Genomic DNA, 20,048 nt, shown 5'->3' on the forward strand with positions numbered 1-20,048 from the left:
ACCGACAGCCCGGAAGAATTTAATCGGTGAAAGAAAGCTACGCGGACGATGCAACAGCGTCTCCCGGCTATTTTTATCGTCACCTTCTGTCAGGGTGCGACGGCAATCGGCGAACGTAATCTCGAGTAAAAAGGGAAAGTCCGATATATCGGATCTGTGCGCGGCGTATCCGCGGCGTTATACCGCACGTGTTGCCCCGCCGCGACAATAGGAGTCCGACCGTCGACTTTCAAACGGTGCCAAGAGACGGGGAAGGCTGTCACGCTGGCCAGTTTTCGGACAGGTTGCCGAGCAGTTTTGGCAGCGAGCGCGCCGAAAACGGATCCGGGAGAGTCAAGGCTCGCGAATTCGCGAAATTAATGTCGTGGCCCGACGAGAGAAGGGAGAGGCTGACAGTCTGGGGAGAAGGTGAAAGTGAGAACCGTCCGAAGCGGGCATAACCTAAAAATAAAGCTGCGGAAGCGCACGGTCGCTGGATAGCAGATTTCGCGGCGTATCGCGGACACCGTCTGTCGGTTCTAGGTGAACGTCTGGAACATGATCGTGCCCTAGTTGTTGCTGTTTTAACGAATGACTGCTGGGAAACGGAGAAAGTATGGAGATGTGCAACGTAGGGGACGACCGGACCCTGTTTGTCACAGCGCTTAACCGAAGAACTTGGTCCGAGCTCAGAGTCGTCGTCAGCGATCTACGCAGAAAATTGTCCGGGATCTCTGCCGTTTCCGTGCCAGGCTGCATCACCTTTCGATCCCTGCCCGATGGACGGTACGAACATACTTCTTCTCGCTCTAACATAACCTCAATCCGCTTCTGACTCTCTTTTCTGTTGCTTGGCTAGTTCGTACACGGAACACCGTATAAAACACCTTTAGGTTAACGTTGTTCTCTTCTTTTCCAGGACCAGGATATATTTCCTCAGCAGCCTCAACAACAGATGGGAGACCACTCTGCTGTACGTGGATATCGCCCACTTCGATCTTGCCAACGGATACCTTCTCCATTGGCAACCTGTGATAGAAGCGAATTTTCAAACGTAAGGCAATTCTTCTTTAAGCGGGCAGTACACGCGTCGACTTCTGAAACAGAAGTATACGCGGGGTACTCGTGGAGGTTCACCGAACTCCGACGCGTGTACTGTCGGGTCGAGCAGCGTAAATCGAATTCTGTATAGCTTCACGGATCCATTTTTACACGGTTGTAGAGTGTCCAGCACTAAGATCTTATCGAGGGAGGAACAGTTACTATGGGAGAGAAAAAGATTAGTCACTTGTGGAATTACCAGCTACGAAATTCATCCCGAGAGTGGGAAATTAGTTTTCCCAGCAGCTAGTAGCCTCTATCAATGTATAGATACAGGGTTTATGGTAATTTTCTTCTTTGTAACGATTACGATGCAAGTTCCAGTATCCGATTGAAATTGTAATTAACAAGAAATGTATTCGAATCGCAGGCTGGTCCGCTTTTTCCATCAGAAATACGAGCTGCAACGTCCGGCGCGAAATTGTGCCCGCAAATTTGCCCATGGAACAACGCGCTGATTGCTCATACATGTTCGGGAGACCTGTATCTGTCGCACAGCATCACAGGTTCCTCTTTGAGACTGACACATGCGAGAAAAGGTGGAAGAAACCTAACGGACGATCCTCTTACAGCGGGCACTCCGTCTTACGTGATGCAAGAAGAGTTCGCCAGGTCTGTAGCAACGTATAAGCGGCGTCCGTGTTTTCGGTAATGTACACCGTGTAAATTGATGCAGGTACATCGGCTATTGGTGGCAGCCGAAATCCGACGACGGCATTTATAGAATAGTCTACGAAGAAGTCGACGAGAGCGACGTGAAAATATTTTGTTTCCCGTCGCCGTCGAACTCCGAGGAGATCGATGAGTTTCGATTTCCGAGGGCCGGCACCCCGAACGCGAAAAGTAATTTGAAAATGGTGCAATTCCGTCTCACGGAAACGCTGCAAATAGTCAACATCGACATCCTGGAACTTCAGTATCCGCTGCACATTATGTTCCCTTGGATGGAATATATGGTCAGAGTGGGATGGACGCCCGACGCGCAATAGTAAGTGCAGAATCATGTTTTTTATAGATTTCGCGTTTTTCCTCGCGCGACGATCGTGCCTGTTAACGTTCTTTGTCCACGTTTAGCGTCTGGGTCCAGCTGTTGGACAGAAAGCAACAAAGGCTCGAATTAGTGTTACTATCGATAGACAATTTCTCCGAACCGCCCCCGAATGTATATAATTCGGAAAATCAGTTCACACCATCGTCGGCGAGCGTTCAGGTGATATATTCTGAGCAAAGTTCGACATGGATCAATCTAAACGATCTCCTGTATTTCTTACCATCCGACAATCCGTCGGAAGTAAAGTTCCTCTGGGGTAGCGAGGAATCCGACTATCGGCATCTGTATCTGATAACATCTAGAATATCAGGTGAAGCATCAACGAACATTTGTTGAACATTTGAAGCATCAACGTATTTGTTGGTCGCGTTTGAAATGTCGTGTAATCGTCGTTGTTTTTCTCGAAAGGCATAAACAATGAAGTCGAGGAGCCGTTGGACAGAATGGACAGTGTCTTCTTGCAACCTAGGGTCACGTCCAAGGTTGCTTTAACCCAAGGGGAGTGGGAGGTGTTAGGCAGAAAGCTGTGGGTAGACGAAACCAACTCCATTGTATATTTTCGAGGTTTGCGCGAAGGTCCGTTGGAGCAACACGTTTATGCTGTTTCATTGAATCGGCCGTTGGAGATAAGACTGCTTACGAGGCCCGGTTACAGTTACAACAGTATATATTTCAATAAAGAGTGCACGATGTTAGTAACTGTATACAGCTCCATCAAAACTCTACCCACTTGCCAGGTACGGGCGACACGGTCAACGTCGATTAAGGATCGCTCGGGATCATTTCTATCGATTGATTTTTTTTATAGGTGTTCAGAATAACGCAAAAAGATTGGACGGTGGACACTATCTGTCTAAATCCTGTCGGATACCTGCTCGAGCCGTCGTCACCCGAATCCGAGTTGTTCACCCCGGAGATTTTCACGCATAAAATATCGTCCGGCGACACGATTTATTCTATGATTTTTAAACCACACAATTTTCAGCAGGGCGTGAAATATCCAACGATTTTGAATGTTTACGGTGGTCCCGAAGTGCAATTAGTATCGAACACATTTAAGGTTGGCGTCGCTGAACCGTAGATAGCATCGGTGGTTGAATTTCCAGTGCTGATTTTTCACAGCGTTCATTATTTTTCCAGGGAATGAGGCATTTGAGGATGCACATGCTGGCTGCTCGTGGTTACTGCGTGGTGTTAATTGATAATCGTGGCTCCCATCACAGAGGTTTAGTGTTCGAGAGTTATTTGCAACATAAATTAGGAACGATCGAGTTGAGCGATCAAGTCGAAGTATTGACATGGTTGGCGGAGAAAACTGGTTACATCGATTTGGATCGCGTGGCACTGCACGGCTGGTCTTACGGGGGTTACTTGAGCCTTATGGGTTTGATACAATACCCTGAGATATTTAAGGTATTTTATCCTGGTCTCGGATAGAGCGCGAACAACGTTTTAATTATTTAAACGTTTTCAGTTAGCGATCGCTGGCGCACCGGTTACGTCTTGGAACTTCTACGATACTGGCTATACTGAACGTTACATGGATTTACCGCAAAACAATAGAATTGGCTACATGGCTAGCTCGATTTTAACGTATGTGGATAAATTTCCCGATGAGGAGAATCGATTGCTGATCATTCACGGACTGATCGACGAGAACGTGCACTTCTTTCACACGAGTCAGTTGATCGACGCCCTCGTCAAGTCCGGGAAACCATATCAACTGCAGGTCTATCCGAACGAAAGACATAGCCTTAGAAGCTTAGACGCCAGTAAACACTACGAGACTACGCTACTATTTTTCTTGCAAAATCATTTGTGAATTCATTTGTTCCCGATCGGATATAAAACGATAAAACATTGGTTAAAACAGGATTTTAACAGGTTCAGTGTGACTGCCATTACAATTATGTACATATATTAAAGAAGAAATTGAAAATTGTTCGTCGTGACCCACGATGTCTCGCGGTGAGATTGCCTAAACACAAAACACTCAATATTTATCTCTCGGATGCTATTATAATTTTACTGAATGAGAAATATAACAGAAAGTTCAGAACGTACATGAAGAGATTTTTATCAGTTAATATTAGTGGTAGAGAGGGAGAGAGAGAGATAGAGGAAGAGAGGGTGAGTAAGAGAGAAAATTGTGTCAGCATACATTTGACAGTGGATCGCATAACTTAGCAAACATAATCGTGCAGCCGTTTCAACAAAATACCGTAGAGCTTTACAACGATGAGATTGAATGTTAATTTTTTAAGAAAATGGACAATACTCTTAACTCCTCTGTACATATATACATATACGCGTCCCTAGAACAGCATAAATTTTTTTAGAATTGTCCTCTAACTGTACTTACAAGATATACATAATATTCGCTAGAAATATATATCTTTCTTTTGGCTGTCACTATTTTACGTTTGACTACTTGTGTACATACGCGCGAGCAATCATTCACATTTTTACAATAAACATTAATTAAAAAGTGTTTGAACCAGATCCAAATATTTACACCGTTTCACCATTGCAAATGAAAATCGGACACAGCCGATTTTTCTTCATTTTGTATTCAGTTAGGGTTTATTGTTATCACGAAGGCCGGAATATTAACAGCATAAAATGAATGGGCATACGTCGAAATTATTTCAATGTACGATTATATTTCATATTTTATTACTCAAATATACATTACTGACTACTAGGAAAGGTTTTAGTTTTTCTATTTAAGTACTTATGCAGGTAGTTCATTCTCTTCTGCATGTCCCTCCATTTTGTTGGGCAGGCTATTGGAAGTATTCCCCTCTTCCACATTTTCTTTTTTCGTATTAATATTTGATATTCGTTCCCCGATACGCCTCTCAGCCAGGATGGTACATTGTATAGGATTTTCGTTGGATGAAGATCATCGTTTCCTAAAATGTCTATGTAATCGTTTTGGCCGAACAACGCTTTATCCTCCCTCCAAGGGTTTTTCGGTCTGTAAACTGGCATAGGCAATCTCTTGTCGCTGTTACGAGGCAAAAGACCTGTCCTCTCTACTGGATCGACGTAACCGTAACGCCGTTGAAGAGGACCCCTTTTCACTTTGCCCGCAAAGTAGCGATATCGCACTTGCATTATTTGCGGAGTCCACGCGGTGACCGCCGATTGTATTATATTCATAAACCACGACATGCTGGACAATTACAATGATTAATGTTACTATTGTATGGGCTTGTTCCAGAACATAACCATGATCTCCTACGATACTTAATGTTTAAAAGCTAAGTAGTAAAAAGGCATTTGTAACTTACCTTTTTTATTGAAAGGGTAAGTTGAATGAGTTTTGAAAATAAACCTTCAGGCTTGGATTATTTGTTGAAACTCTTACAACATATTTCATAAATTCGTGCCTTTTCACAACGTTGTTCGAGACTCGAGACTGAACCAATATCTCAGGACAGGTTACCCTACTACACGTTTGTACTTTCTACTAAATGTGTTTACAATGTGCGATATTAATAATATTATAGAAATTTGTCGAAGTGGAATTATAGAGGTAGGAACACAGTTCGTTATAATTTATTGTCATTCATTAATAATTACATTTTTCTTGGATTAGTAAGGTTAATCTGTGACGTAGTTGATAGGGGGGGAAACCCAAGCAATGTTTTAGAAAGCAATTTATTAAGGTATTTTGCTGGGAAGATAGATAATTAATATCTTAAAATATACGGAGAACAATCAACTTTCTCATAGGTGTAGTTACTGACAATTAATTTATGTTAAACGTAGGTACAAATAATTCTTACCACGATCTGCATAAGACTTTATGTAAAATCCGACACGAATCATCTGTTGTTGGAAATATTAAAACAGCGCCGCTTCATGTAGTGGCCAAATACTCAAATTGTTCGTCGAAATTATCTACAAATAACTTTGAGCGATCCACAGATGGCGCCACCATGCAGAATCAGCGGTAGGTGTAGGTGATTGGCATTTCCTACTTTATTGACAATTTTTAATATTGATTAAGTCAATGAGTTATGTTAATGAAACTTCGACCACCTTGTAAATATTAAATCAACTATTATTGTTAATTATTACAATTCTTAATACTTAATTTAATTATAAGCGTGGAGTTAAAATATTAGCCCCACAATCCTGCATATATGGTAACTTTATTGGAGAAAAAATGAAACATCGTTTTCTTCTTTTTTATAATAATTTTTATTTGCATTAAGACTATAAACTGATACATCTTATATACCTTATTGTTAGTTAAGTAAGTCGTCGCTGTAAGAAAGTGAGTCACAACGAGTACCGTTTTCGTTCTGACTCTCTTTCATTATTGTAAAATGATTGTAAAATAGAATAAGAACTGTAATGTGTGAAAATAAAAGTATTATCAAACTCAATCCACACGTCTTTTTATTTATAAATTTTCCTAAATCTTACATCTCACAATTCCTAATGCATTCCATTCCATTCCCTATTCCCTTACCCAACGCCTGACCAACGTCTGGCTAATATCCAAAAATTTTTCGTAAGAGCTTCTACATATATCAGGAGCCCATGATATGTGAGGAGGTATTCTTTCGAATTTCTGGCCTGACGTTGACTCGTACTACTTTTTCCGGAAATTTTCGGAAAATGTCAAGTTTCAGTAGTACAAGTCAATCACAAGCCAGCCGAAGCCATTCGAGATACCTACAATTAGCAAGTAGTTTAAGTCAATGAAAAGTCAGGCGAATCTGTCAAAATAGGAGAGGGAGAGGAAGAAGTCCATGAACGAGAGAAGAGATAGTGTGAATTTTGGGAAGGATGAGATGGAAGAGGGAGAGGTGGCGGAGAGGAATGAAAGAGGAATGCAAGAGGAATGTAAGAGGAATGAAAGAGGGATGCAAAGAGAGGAATACAACAAGTGATATAGGAAGATAAGAGTAGGAGTACATAGATAAGAGTATTAAAAAAGGAAAGGGAAAGAAGCTAGGTCGATCAGGATAGTGAGGTATAGAGAGCGAGAAAGAAAGCAGATGCTGGAGATGGGGAGGAAAACAGTGATGTGGGAATACGTTTGATGCAATGGGGTGGGGAGGGGGGGGGGGAGAAATGGACGAAGGGATTCAAGGAAAAATTAAGAATATGTATATTAAATGAGAATGATAGAAGAGAGGAATGGATAGAGTAGTGTTAGAATGATATCGTGTAAGAAAAACAGTTATCAATAATGGAAAATATAATTAGTTAATTAACCAAACTTGAAAGACCAATTAATTACGTTTTGCAACGTTGTCGATTGGTTTTCTTATATGATATCAATGCAACAGATTCTCCTGAAGAGTTCTGCGCCTTTGATTTAGTTACTTATGTTCTAATTTTGCCATTATTAATGTTTTTTGATGACTCTGTAAATTGCATACGTGGCGCTTCTATTGGAGAAAACATGAAGCTTCGTACGATGTTCGCCGAATTCGACTGTTGGTAACTTGGCGAATAGTTTGAGCGTTTCGCCGCTGCACCAATTGGCGCTGTACGAACATCGGAAGCAGCTTCACTGTTTCTCCACTAGAGGCGCAACATATCCACAATGTAGGGTCGCTTAAAAACATTAATTATGGCAAAATTAGAACATAAGTAACTAAATCAAAGGCGCAGAACTGTTCAGGAGAACCTGTTGCATTGATATCATGTAAGAAAATTGGTGCTATCGTTTATAATTAACTAATTCAAACTCGAATATGCAAGAAATGATTACAAATATGTTGATGCGTTGCTCTGTAATACCTTTTAATACCGGCAAGACGGAGTATCGTAACAGGTTTCCGGCTCCTGTTAGCAGATGGCACTGTCGTTTGTCTGAACTTTTCAACATGGCCGATCATCCACGTGGGCCAAGAACCAACTTATATTGTTTACATGCGACCGAATACCCGGTTGATACAATTTTACAATGGTTGAGGAAACAGATGTCGTTGAGAAAGTCACAAGAATGGAAGATATTCTTGCTAGTAACGCTACTGTGGATGACACGGACAGTTCAAAAACAAAAAACGTGAAAACTAAGAAGAAAAAGGAGCAGCAACCACAGATTCCAAAAGGCAAGCCCAAATCTGGTAGAGTGTGGAAGGAAGAGAAGAAGAGGTACGCAGAATCCAATTCTTCCTAGTGGATTGTGTTCGTAGTATCGTGACGCAGCTGCTTATTCCTTACAGATTCTCCTCTATCATCAAGACCCGGGGCATACGTTTGTCCTTCGAGAAGAAGCAGAAGCTAAGGGAGGACCTGAAAAGGGTGAAAGAATTATCAAGGTCGATCAAGGCAGAGAAAAATGCACAAAAGGAAGCCAAGAGGCAAAGAAGAATAGCAAACCTCAAGCGTGCTGAACAGAACCAGAAGAAGAGCGAGATTGTCCAAGTGGTGAGTAGCAAATATATAACCGACGGTTGCAAGGATCGATGTAAAACAGTAATTATGAACAGTAACAGTGCCACGAATATATATAAAAATATATTTCTGTATACTCCGATGACGGCATTCGTTCAGGCTAATACTCTTATTTCAGATTACAAACACGGCGAAGTTGAAGAAAATCAAGAAAAAGCATCTGAGAATGATACAGAAGAGAGACACCCTCAACTTGTAAAATACAAGATAGAAATAAATGCTTGTTAATTTGTATATGAATTCATCGGCTGTAATATATGTTTTTGTACACGATAGATGATTAAAAAACACGCCGTCGTACAGTAAAATGATCTTATGGTTAACACGTTGTTACTATTTATTTATCCCTCTCCTCTCTGGCTTTCTGTCTGTCCACGAAATCGCGAAGTTGCTGCTTCAAATCGTATCTCGTTTGATGGATCCACTGAAAAAGATATAATTGTATCATCTAATGACGTCGAGCAGCATCGAATAAACGTTCGCTTAGAAGAATTACCATCGTCTTAACCCATTTCGGCAAGTTCTTGATGCTATCCGGCATCAGGAATCTGAAATCGAGAATCGAACGTTTTTACCCATCCCTTATTGTCCACCGTTTCCACGATTATACGAACCTTTCGTCCACTAACAGGACCGCCCCCCAATCCTTCACGTGTCTCAGACAACGTCCCAGGGCCTGGTTCAAAGCTCTGAACGCTTGGATCGAGTACCAGTCCGAGCCTTTTAACAAGCCTCTCTCGGTATTCATGTCGTTATATTTCAATTTCATAGCAATTACCGGATCCTTTCTTACCGCGTACGGTATACCGACCTACAGAAGGAATGCTTAATCTCCCACATTTCAATTTCTATGGTCCGTACTCACAGTTATCACGCAGCGGGCTTCCTCGTCTCTGAAGTCGATCCCCTCCGCGACCTTCCCCCGGAAAACCGCCAGGAACAGGGCCCCATTGATTCCTCCGCTCGGTCCGGTCGACGTGTACTTTATGACCTCCCGATATTCGTCCATGATGCCCTTCAAATCGCCACCGTAACGAGGCTCTATGAATACCTGCTTTATATTAACGATCTTGCTCCAGATAGACGTCTTCCTCCATCTCTCCACTTGCATGTTCATCGTGTTGTAAGACGAGAAGAAACAGAGGACACCATGGGGCACGGACTCGCAGACATCGACCAACACCTCTCCCAGTTCGTCCTGCAAAAGAATAATATTTCAAGATCAATTCGTTGAGGTGAAGACAGTTGTTGATTGAAATTGTATTTTCTTAAGATGTACTGAATAAGATGTGCTAAACATATTAAGCAGTACTGAATTATTTGAAATTCTACTTCTTAATATTTTAGAGAGAATAGTATTGATTGAAATAGTATTTTCCTAAGATGTACAGGAGATGTACTGAATAAGATTTACTAAACATATTAAGCAGTACTGAATTATTTGAAATTCTACTTCTTAATATTTTAGAGAGAATAGTATTGATTGAAATAGTATTTTCCTAAGATGTACAGGAGATGTATTGAATAAGATTTACTAAACATATTAAGCTGTACTGAATTATTTTAAATTCTACTTCTTAATATTTTAGAGAGAATAGTATTGATTGAAATAGTATTTTCTTAAGATGTACTGGAGATGTATACTGAATAAGATGTACTAAACATATTAAGCTGTACTGAATTATTTGAAATTCTATTTCTCAATATTTTAGAGGGAATAGTAATAGGATAATAGAATAATAGAATAGTAAATAATATTTCTGAGTATTTCTACTCTCTTTCTATTATTTGAAATTCTATTTCTCAATATTTTAGAGGGAATAGTAATAGGATAATAGAATAATAGAATAGTAAATAATATTTCTGAGTATTTCTACTCTCTTTCTATTATTTGAAATTCTATTTCTCAATATTTTAGAGGGAATAGTAATAGAATAATAGAATAATAGAATAGTAAATAATATTTCTGAGTATTTCTACCCTCCTTCTATTATTTGAAATTCTATTTCTCAATATTTTAGAGGGAATAGTAACATAATAATAGACTAATAGAATAGTAAATAATATTTCTGAGTATTTCTACTTCTTAATTGAAATATCTTAGCCCAGATCTGGATACTGGGAGACCTCGGCTCATACCTGAAAGGCCCAGCTGTTGACGATATTATAGGTAGCTCTCAGAGAAACGCCTTTGGGTCCTTTGGATATACAGGTGGCGTACACTTGCTCTTTCGGGATCACGTGGCCAGTGTTCAACACGTGAGTGAACTTGGTGCTCAGCTCGCTTTGGAAGGACGTGGTCGGCGTCAAGGTACCGGACGCAAGGATTATACATCGAGCCGACTGAGCTAGGGGTGCGAAGATCACTCCGGGGTTCATGCAGAGCAACTTCAAGGTTCTTAAACGGTTATCCATCTTCTTGCTCTTGAACCAGGTGTTGTCCATGGCCTAATGTCGAGGAAAACAGTAGACGACATTTTTTTATTAGTGATTATACATTATTTATTATTACTATATTCTTTATTATTATTATTACTATATTCTTTATTATTACTATTACTATATTCTTTATTATTATTATTACTATATCCTTTATTATTATTATTACTATATTCTTTATTATTACTATTACTATATTCTTTATTATTATTATTACTATATCCTTTATTATTACTATTATTATATTCTTTATTATTACTATTACTATATCCTTTATTATTATTATTACTATATTCTTTATTATTATTATTGCTATATTCTTTATTATTACCATTACTATATTCTTTATTATTATTATATTCTATATTGTTATTATGTTCATTTAACTATAAGTGACATTTCCATTGCAATATACTCAAACGAACTGAATTCGACTGGGACGTTTCATCAACAGTTCCATGGTCATCCACCATGATAAATGATCACTTTCTAGTTGCAGCATAATTAATTAAATTGCTGCGACTTCGCAGGAATTTTAGCGGTTCATTGTCAACGCGTTAATAACTACTGCACTCACGAATTTGGCGTTCTTCACTGTGTCCTCGGTGACGCAGGCCCTGTAGTCGTTCGCGAACTCCGAATTCAAGATCATCCTCATGGCGAACATCAGGTGCTCGACCAGAATCTTGGTGGCCGTGGAGATCACCGGCTCCGAAACAAACTTGCCGACCGGCTGCATCCGATTTTCATCTTTCATCTTGTTGAAGTCCTCGATCGCGGAGCTACAGGCGTTGAAGAAAGATGGGTACGCGGTCTCGCCGAGGTCGTGCATGTTGAAGAGCTCCAACAGCTCCGTGCCCGACCAGTACGGGCTCGACAAGCGGTCGCTGTAGTCCTCCTAAGCGAAACGTGATCACAGTTTCGATAGAAACATTGCAACGAAAACGTTGCAACGAAACGCGCGCCGATGAACAACTTACGATCTTTTTGAGCACGGTGCTCTTCAGGAACTCCGCCAGCTTCAGGAAGTAGGCCTGCAGGTTCTTGTACGCGGTGGGATCGTTGGTCCTCGCATTCGCGATGTCTTTGCACTCGTTCGCGGCGATCTCGAGGTAGTCCTCCCGGAAATCGACGCTCGCCACGTCTCTGCATATGTCCTCTATGTTGTGCGCCTCGTCGAGGATGATCACTTGATTCGATAGGTCCATTTGGAGCTACGATTGCACGCAATGATAACAGTGACGATGACAATAGGATTTACTGAAATATATGAACGGTGAGAACCTCTTCGATGGAACAGTTTTATTATGAATATTTACGAAAAATTAGAAAGGAAGGTGGAGAGATAGAAAAGAGAAGTGGAGTATAAAAGACATGAAGAAGTTAAAATAATTATGACGGCGATAGTGAGTATGAATTAAATGGCAATTAGAGAGGAAAACAAGAAACGACAATTGATGGCAATGATAAAAGGTATGAACAACATTGGTAATAATAATGAAAATGAATTGTTAAAAAATCAATAATAGTGCAGAAAAGGTTCGCCTTTAAACATAGTATAGTTTAAGAATATTTGTGAACATTAGAAAGAGAGGAAGGTAGATAAAAAAAGAGAAATATAATATAAAAGAAATGAAGAAGTTAAAATAATTATAGCAATGAATATAAATTAAATGGCAATTAAAGAGGAAAACAAGAAGCGATAATTGATGACAATGATAAAAGATCTGAACAACATTAGTAACAATAAGAGTAAGAATATAACTAGAGTAAGAGTATAACTATAATAAGAACAATGAAAATGAATGGTTAAAAAATCGATGATAGTGCAGAAAAGATTCGCCTTTAAATAGAGTCTAGTATAAGAATATTTGCGAACATTAGAAAGAAAGGTAAAAAGATAAAAAAGGGAAATATAGTATGAAAGGAATGAAGAAGTTAAAATAATTATGGTAAAGCAAATGAGTATAAATTAAATGGCGATAAAAGAGGGGAACAAGAAATAATAATTGATAATGATAATAAAAAGTATTAACAACACCAGTGATAATAAGAATAATAATAGAAATAATAATAATAATTAAGAAGAATAAGAATAATAACAAGAATAACAGTAACAATAACAAGAATAAAAATAATGAAAATGAATTGTTAAAAAATCGATGATATTGCAGAAACGGTACGCCTTTAAACAGAGTCTGTTTAAACAATAATGACCACGAAGAGTGCGATGAGACTGGCGAAGGAAAAGAGCGTAAATTTTCACGAACAAATGTCTGTCTCTGTGAATCGCATAAAAATGCAAGGTAACACAGTCAAGGTAGAAAAGTTCGCAAGTACAGTAATGTCTCTCTAATTGACGCTCAGATTGTCCACGAAAATGGACAATTCGGGAAGAAGAGATACGATTATTCGTGCCTTGCGGTTCGTTTTCATAGTTACGAATTGTCAAGAACTGTAAAAACGAGACTCGAATAATCGTATCTCCTCTTCCCAAATTGTCTATTTTTCTGCGCAATCTGAGCGTCAGTTAGGGAGACATTACTGTAGCCCAGGGGTGTCAAACTCGCGGCCCGAGATGAACATTTTTGATGTCAAGTATCAGAACGTAAACAATAATTTAACTTTATATATGTTTATTACAATGAACTAGTCAAAATAAAAATATTTGTTCCTATGAACGTTGATTTTTGTTTGTTTATTATTATTATTATATTTGTTTATTATTATTTTGTTCATTATATATATTATATATTTAATATTAATAAAAATATATATAAATGTATTAAATATAATCAATATAAATTGATTTTATTTTTATTTATTATTATGGACCAAGTTAGCTTTTGAGTTCGACACCCCTGCCGTAGTCTGTATCGAAGACACTCACGCTGGAGCGGATATCAGGGTCGATGATGTAATTGTACGGGCAGAAGATGATGTCGGCGAAGTCCATGAGGTTCCTGGCAGCGAAGTACGGGCACAGCTGCGTCTTTCTCCCTATGGCGACCAGATCCTCGATGTCCCATACCGAGCTCAGACCGTGCCTCTCCGCCACGTGGAAATTGTTCAGGGACTTCTTGTTGCTCTCGTTGTAAAATTTACACCCTAGGTGCTGTAAAGTTAGTTAGTCGACAGGCACTTTCAGAGAGAATCCTTTTCTCGAGCGGAAAAAAATGGATTCCATTCGGGCTCGAACGGAAGCATATACCTTTTGGGGGTCCAGCAGATCGTTGCACAGTTCCGTTTTGTTTTTGTTGCTCTCCTGTATGCACGTGTGCTCCCGACTGCTCAATATGGTCATTCTGCAGAGCAGTTCACAGTTTTTAAGGTGTATACTCGACGAGTACACTCGCCGCAAAGTATTATTATTGTATATAATATAGTATAGTATAGTATAGTATAGTATAGTATAGTATAGTATAGTATAGTATAGTATAGTATTATTATTATTATATAGTATAGTATAGTATTATTATTATATACAATATTATTTGTGTGTCAAAAAGCAGCTAACTGGTTCAATATTTTAATAAATATTAGGTCGAGATATAAATTACTTCTATTTCTTTATCAGACATTTATTTTGATTTATTTTTATTTTATTTTTATTTTATCTTTAATTTATATTTATTTTATTTTTATTTCATATTTATTGTATTATTTATTTTTCTTTTATTTCTCCCTTTCATTTCATTCATTTTCAACCCTTATCTGTTTATCCAGTTAGCTGCGTTCGACGAGTATACTCGTCACATAGAAATGGCGTTTGTTTCGATGACCCATAGTGACTAGGCTAATAAATAAATGTCAGCAATAAAACTAAAAACTAAATATTCCATATTGGAACACTTTTCAAAAGAGATCGCGACGAGCTCGAAAACTGTTTGACAGCGGCGTCGGAACTACCACAAAAATCCTTACTTCTTGTGCTTGTACGAGGTCTTCCTCAGCTCCCTGACGACCTGCTCGATCTGCTTGTGAGTTCTGGTGCCGTAATAGATTTTCGGGATCTTCGGGGCCTTCGTGTTCTTCCTGAAACGCATTAATCGAGCCGTAGGAAACGCGGTGTCAGGCCAATTCAAATCTACCGAAAGCGTTCTTACATTTTTTCGAGGCCGTCTCTGGATTGCGCCTCGCAGCAACCGGAAGAGGATTGACCGCTAAGGACTACGTTCAAGCCTGAAAATAAGATCGACTGTGTATCAGCGGAATCGTGCGGAGGTCGTTGTCAGGTGCAACGAAGATCGCCGCGCGATCTCTCGAGTTAGCCGTTTCTCATATCGATTTCCAGCCCCCGCGACCCTTTGATGCGGGCCGATCGCGCCGGAAAAGAAAAAGCTGCAACTGGAACGAGTAAACAAGAAGAGGAAGAAGAAAAGGAGCCCGAGGAGAGCTCTTCGTCGTTGAACCGTCGAAGAAAAAAAAAGTCGTGTGGAGAGTGTATTCGGGGTGGTGGATGTTTCTACGGTTCGCATATGGTCGACACGCCAGCGATTTCTAAGGGGCGCCCACCGCTCTGTAGACGCGTATAGGGTGCTCCGCCAAGATCTAAATTACTCGAGAATCGTTTCCTTCTGCAGAAAAAAGGTTCATGTGTGTGTGTACGATGTATGTAGTATGAGTATAATGTATTGAATTATTCTGTACATTGTGCAAATACTTGTAACAATTGTACAAAAATTAAAAACAAAAATTACAAATACTTGAAACATTCAAATGTATACATTACTCTATACATTATACATAACCTTGACATAATAATAATAATATAATATAATATAAGTAATATAATAATAATAGTATAATAATAATAATAATAATAATAATAATATAATAATAACGATATAATAATAATATAATAAAATATATTATATATAAAATGTATAATGTGTAGAATAGAGAACGTGCTGATACAGTTAATTTCTTTCTAATTTATTTCTATTGTTTCTTCATTGAGATCTGAAGGCCGTAATGTATAAAATTTGTCTTTGCCACCGGTTGGAGTATGTAAAATTAATTTTAAAAAAAGAACTGTAAAAGGGTATGGATCCTAAATCCAATATTTTCCGGTAAATTGATTAAGTTACGTTCAATGTAAAAGAAATTCCGTGCACAGTAAATTCTAATTCTAATTGACGCTCAAAATGGACAATTTGAGAAGAGAAGACGCGATTATTCGAGCCTTGGGATCGTTGTTACATTTATTGACAATCGGTAAATATAAAAAGAGAAGTCGCAGAGCTCGAATAATCGCATCAACTATTCCCAAATTGTCCACTTTTGTTTCCAAGCTGAAGGAAAATTAGGGAGAGTTTACGGTCCACAGTAATTTCTCCTTAATTCGCGCTGAGATTGCGCACGAAAATGGACAATTTTGAAGGAGGAGACGCGATTATTCGAGCCTCTGGCTCGTTTTTACAGTTCTCGACAATGGGTAGATGTAAAAACGAGTCGCAAATTGCTCATTTTTGTGTAGAATCCGAGCGTCAATTGAAGAAAATTGACTATATCCTTTTAACACTTTATCGACCGCTAGCCTATTTATCGGCTTTTCGATTGCCAATGTTTATCGATCGCTAGCCTATTAATCGGCTTTTCGATTGCCAATGCTTATCGACCGATAGCCTATTAATCGACTTTTAGCTATCGACGGTTTTCGCTTCTTTACTGTTTTGTTAGTAGCTGACCTCCTGTATACTGACCTCCCCATATCCTTATGAATTATAATTATAATTATTATTATTATTTATTATTATTTTTAAAGGAATAAGCACAACACAATGAATAGCGAAAATTTAGCCGGTACTGGGAGCAAATGCGCGCGCGACTAAGCCAGTCCTTACTGAGTGGCAGCCTCAACCACGACCGGACGATAAAGTGTTAAAAAGACATTTTCGGACGCAATCGGACGCATTCTATAAGTTTGCTCCCAACTATTCTGAACACCCTATACATAAACATATATATATATATATGTATAACTGAAAAGGATTACGCTTATTTAGGAAGTTGTTCGCCGCTGAAAGGATCCGCTCGAAGATCGGGCGAGCGAGCGAGCGAGCTAGCGAGCGTTCTATTAATGCCGTGAAATGAGCGAGGACGAGCGAGAGGAATGTCAAAACAGCGAGATCGGTGGCAGGTGAAAGGGCACGGAGAATCCATTGAGCGGGATCAATAGGGGTGGTTTTATCCACCCTCTCGACGGCCGTCGACAAAAGGGGCCGGAGAACCAGCCTCTGCCTCGAAGTAGAGGCCGGAGAATCACGGAGAGTCGGAGGATCGGCTGGCGAAGAAGGGAGGAGGGGGGTGGGGGAGAGGTCGAGAACGGGTGGAAACGAACGTGAAGGAGTCATAGAAGAAGGCCCCGGGCCGCGGGTTAATCCTTTCGTGCGATTTACCGAGTCAGAAAAATAGAAATGATCGTAAATGACGATGAAAGGCCATGAAATGGATGTTTATTCGTAAGCGGATTTCGACGATCGGCGGCGGCACTCGAAGACGGAGCTGCCGGAAACCCCGTTCCGTTCAATCTCTTCCACCGAGGATCCGACGCCGAACAACGCGCCCTCGAAATCTCTTATTCGTTAGGGGACTGAGAGGGGCGATTCTTTAAAACCGGAACCTTGTGCTGCGGCAAGGAGCGCGGCGCTTCTCGGCAGTTCGAAGGATGCGTCGATCGCTTATGCTAAATTATACCGAATCTGTCGAGGGAACGTTTCGTCGTTCGATTATGGATATTTATGCTAAATTGTCTGCGTCTAACGCGAGCTTACTGGATATTGTTTTAGCTTTGTAAATAATTTTAGTAAGTTAGAACGAACGGCGTCAACGTTTGTAGTTCTTTTTTTTTTAAATCTTTTCGCTGTTTTCATTTTCACTCACCTGTTTTTACTGTAAAGCCATCAAAAATGGGTCCAATCGGACCCATGCGAATAATCGCAACCCTTAACGCAAATCGGCCACTGAGAGAAACAACGTTACCATACATTTTGCATTTGTATAAGAATAAAAGTAAATTAAAAAATAATAAATTCGCTAAAAAAATATAATAAATTCTGAACAGAGATTGTTTAATAAACCCGTTTAATAAAATCTGCGGCCTTGTTATAACACGTTCGTTCTCTCTCGCAGACTTCGTGCAATAAAGAACCTCATTTATGCGCACCGTGAGTTGTCACGTTGTTCCACGATTGATACGACAGATGACGCTATTAGTGCGAAATGTTATCTGTTTGAACAGCGCGAAAGAAACGAGATGTTCCTAGAATTTTCCAGAGTAGCAATATACATATATATAGGGTAAGCGTGAGTAGTTTCTTTTACAAAAGTAAACGAATCTAATATTTTACAGTATGCAATGTTATAGAAAAGACTCTTAAAATTTCATATATGTATAATATTGATGATCAGGATATAAATATTGCATCCTTACTTTACTAATATAAAACAGCTGCTATTATCGCTCCCTAAATCTAATATAAAAAAATCAGAATAACTGTTGTATCCTTACTTTTATAAACTAGCATAAAACAGCTGCTTTCATCGCTCCCTAAATCTAGTATAAAAAATCAAAATAACTGTTGTATCCTTGCTTTTATAAACTAGTATAAAACAGCTGTTATTATCGCTCCTTAAATCTAGTGTCAAAAATCAGAATAAATACTGTATTCTTACTTTTATAAACTAGTATAAAACAACTGTTATTATCGCTCCCTAAATCTAGTGTAAAAAATCAGAATAAATATTGTATCCTTCCTTTTATAAACTAATATAAAACAACTGCCATTATCGCTCCCTAAACCTAGTATAAAAAATCAGGATAAATATCTTATCCTTACTTTTATAAACTAATATAAACCAGCTGCTATTATCGCTCCCTAGATCAAGTGTAATAAATCAGAATAAATATTGTATCCTTCCTTTTATAAACTAATAAAAAACAACTGTTCCTATCGCACCCCAAACCTAGCGTCGAAGGGTGCTGCCAATTTATTCGGCCGCTGGGTCTGCCATATTTCCCCGTGAAATTCCGCGTTCGCGGAAAAAAACCGCAGTTACACCCGCAGCATCGCGGAATCGCGACTCGCGACTCGCCGCGACTTCTAATTAAAATCTGCAGTGGAACGCGGTGAAAAGCGGGGCCAGCGATCGGCCGAGGCAAAAGAAACGCGGACGAAGTAACGGAGGGGTAGGAGGAACGCGGCCGGACTAACCGCAGCGCAGAATTGATGATCGAGGCCCCATCGAGGGTTTCGTCATCGATCCCGGTCTCTCGAGGCAACACAACAAGCCGCAAGTGTTCGGACGCGGAGAGTCAGTAATTCGATGGCGATGTTAAAGGGGGCGTCTCTCAAGGGTGCGATAACTTTCGGCGTCGACTGTATCGCTGGATGATACCCCCTCGGGGTTTTCTCCCCTCGGGTGTTGGGGTGTGTTTCGTTGCCTGGCAACGACACCCTCAAAGTCCCCGCTCTGATTGGCCCCGTCCCGCTTCTCCTGTCTTAGCCTCTCTCATCTCACCCCCTTCGACAATCAGCCAGCCAGGCAGCCGCGGCGACCGTGCCTCCTCTATCGACGATCAAAACCACCCTCGAGGCAACGGGGCTGCTGCTGCTGCTGCTGCTGCCGCTGCTGCCGCCGCCGCCGTTGCCGCTCTGCCTCCTCGCCAACCCTCTGATACCCTCGCCGAGCCGAGCCGAGCCGAGCTTCCCTGCCAAAATGCTAAGTCGGACACCCTATTTCGCGTTGCCGCGCGCGATAGTTGGTTAATTCACTTCTCCGACGGGGTTCGAACCGGGCTCTTTTCATTCCACGACCATAGACTTTCAGAGATAGATAGATAGAGAGGTGGATTTTATCCGAGGAGACGGCCGGACTCGAATTTCAACGATTTCGCGAAATATCGGGGCATTTATTTTCGAAATTCTCAACCCTTACACGGTAATTTCTGTCTAATTAGCGCTCAGATTTCGCACGAAAATGGACAATTTGGGAGGAGGGGGTAGGATTATTCGAGCCCTGCGTCTCTCGATTTTATAATTGTTGA

At 40.0% G+C, this 20,048-nt stretch overlaps 4 protein-coding genes across 5 annotated transcripts in view; 2 read left to right on the top strand and 2 right to left on the bottom strand.

Moving 5' to 3' along the window:
- LOC117221980 (dipeptidyl peptidase 9) lies at nucleotides 1-4,194 on the top strand. The gene is made up of 10 exons (XM_033473377.2): nucleotides 1-765; nucleotides 899-1,033; nucleotides 1,202-1,364; nucleotides 1,451-1,692; nucleotides 1,757-2,068; nucleotides 2,155-2,441; nucleotides 2,540-2,868; nucleotides 2,940-3,191; nucleotides 3,272-3,544; nucleotides 3,606-4,194. The coding sequence occupies exons 1-10, from the start codon at nucleotides 596-598 to the stop codon at nucleotides 3,951-3,953; spliced, it is 2,511 nt and encodes an 836-aa protein (XP_033329268.1). The 5' UTR covers nucleotides 1-595; the 3' UTR covers nucleotides 3,954-4,194.
- A 580-nt stretch (nucleotides 4,195-4,774) lies between these two features.
- On the bottom strand, nucleotides 4,775-5,941 carry mRpL51 (mitochondrial ribosomal protein L51). Of its 2 annotated transcripts, XM_033473378.2 has the most exons (3): nucleotides 5,926-5,941; nucleotides 5,428-5,586; nucleotides 4,775-5,309 (listed from the first exon to the last, which is right to left on the bottom strand). In XM_033473378.2, the coding sequence occupies exon 3, from the start codon at nucleotides 5,306-5,308 to the stop codon at nucleotides 4,823-4,825; it is 486 nt and encodes a 161-aa protein (XP_033329269.2). In that variant the 5' UTR covers nucleotide 5,309; nucleotides 5,428-5,586; nucleotides 5,926-5,941; the 3' UTR covers nucleotides 4,775-4,822. The 2 variants fall into 2 exon arrangements, with proteins under 2 accessions (XP_033329269.2, XP_076376609.1); XM_076520494.1 differs by lacking the exon at nucleotides 5,926-5,941 and having other exon boundaries at nucleotides 5,428-5,705.
- A 2,032-nt stretch (nucleotides 5,942-7,973) lies between these two features.
- Nucleotides 7,974-8,883, top strand: LOC117221982 (coiled-coil domain-containing protein 86). The gene is made up of 3 exons (XM_033473379.2): nucleotides 7,974-8,257; nucleotides 8,329-8,533; nucleotides 8,679-8,883. Exons 1-3 carry the CDS (start codon nucleotides 8,067-8,069, stop codon nucleotides 8,757-8,759), a joined length of 477 nt encoding a protein of 158 aa, XP_033329270.1. The 5' UTR covers nucleotides 7,974-8,066; the 3' UTR covers nucleotides 8,760-8,883.
- Nucleotides 8,611-20,048, bottom strand: part of LOC117221979 (Fanconi anemia group J protein homolog) — a 92,989-nt gene continuing 81,551 nt past the window's right edge. Inside the window, exons 5-15 of the mRNA XM_076520493.1 lie at nucleotides 15,106-15,181; nucleotides 14,924-15,034; nucleotides 14,211-14,304; nucleotides 13,890-14,114; nucleotides 11,980-12,213; nucleotides 11,577-11,897; nucleotides 10,700-11,008; nucleotides 9,426-9,758; nucleotides 9,175-9,371; nucleotides 9,057-9,108; nucleotides 8,611-8,984 (exon numbers count right to left, since the gene is read on the bottom strand). Of these exons, the coding sequence (XP_076376608.1) occupies nucleotides 8,898-8,984; nucleotides 9,057-9,108; nucleotides 9,175-9,371; nucleotides 9,426-9,758; nucleotides 10,700-11,008; nucleotides 11,577-11,897; nucleotides 11,980-12,213; nucleotides 13,890-14,114; nucleotides 14,211-14,304; nucleotides 14,924-15,034; nucleotides 15,106-15,181 (2,039 nt within the window). The 3' untranslated portion in view covers nucleotides 8,611-8,897. The remainder of the gene's footprint in view (nucleotides 8,985-9,056; nucleotides 9,109-9,174; nucleotides 9,372-9,425; nucleotides 9,759-10,699; nucleotides 11,009-11,576; nucleotides 11,898-11,979; nucleotides 12,214-13,889; nucleotides 14,115-14,210; nucleotides 14,305-14,923; nucleotides 15,035-15,105; nucleotides 15,182-20,048) is intronic.

Source organism: Megalopta genalis, chromosome 3 (assembly GCF_051020955.1).
Source record: "Megalopta genalis isolate 19385.01 chromosome 3, iyMegGena1_principal, whole genome shotgun sequence".
Classification (NCBI taxonomy): domain Eukaryota; kingdom Metazoa; phylum Arthropoda; class Insecta; order Hymenoptera; family Halictidae; genus Megalopta; species Megalopta genalis.

Bases quoted from the DNA above. Each gene is read 5' to 3' on its own strand.
- mRpL51 (XM_033473378.2), bottom strand. From the start codon at position 5,308: ATGTCGTGGTTTATGAATATAATACAATCGGCGGTCACCGCGTGGACT.
- LOC117221980 (XM_033473377.2), top strand. From the start codon at position 596: ATGGAGATGTGCAACGTAGGGGACGACCGGACCCTGTTTGTCACAGCG. The intron at 1,693-1,756 runs GTCTGTAGCAAC...AAATTGATGCAG, and splicing joins ATGCAAGAAGAGTTCGCCAG to GTACATCGGCTATTGGTGGC. The intron at 2,442-2,539 runs GTGAAGCATCAA...TTTTCTCGAAAG, and splicing joins GATAACATCTAGAATATCAG to GCATAAACAATGAAGTCGAG.
- LOC117221982 (XM_033473379.2), top strand. From the start codon at position 8,067: ATGGTTGAGGAAACAGATGTCGTTGAGAAAGTCACAAGAATGGAAGAT. The intron at 8,258-8,328 runs GTACGCAGAATC...TATTCCTTACAG, and splicing joins TGGAAGGAAGAGAAGAAGAG to ATTCTCCTCTATCATCAAGA. The intron at 8,534-8,678 runs GTGAGTAGCAAA...CTCTTATTTCAG, and splicing joins AGAGCGAGATTGTCCAAGTG to ATTACAAACACGGCGAAGTT.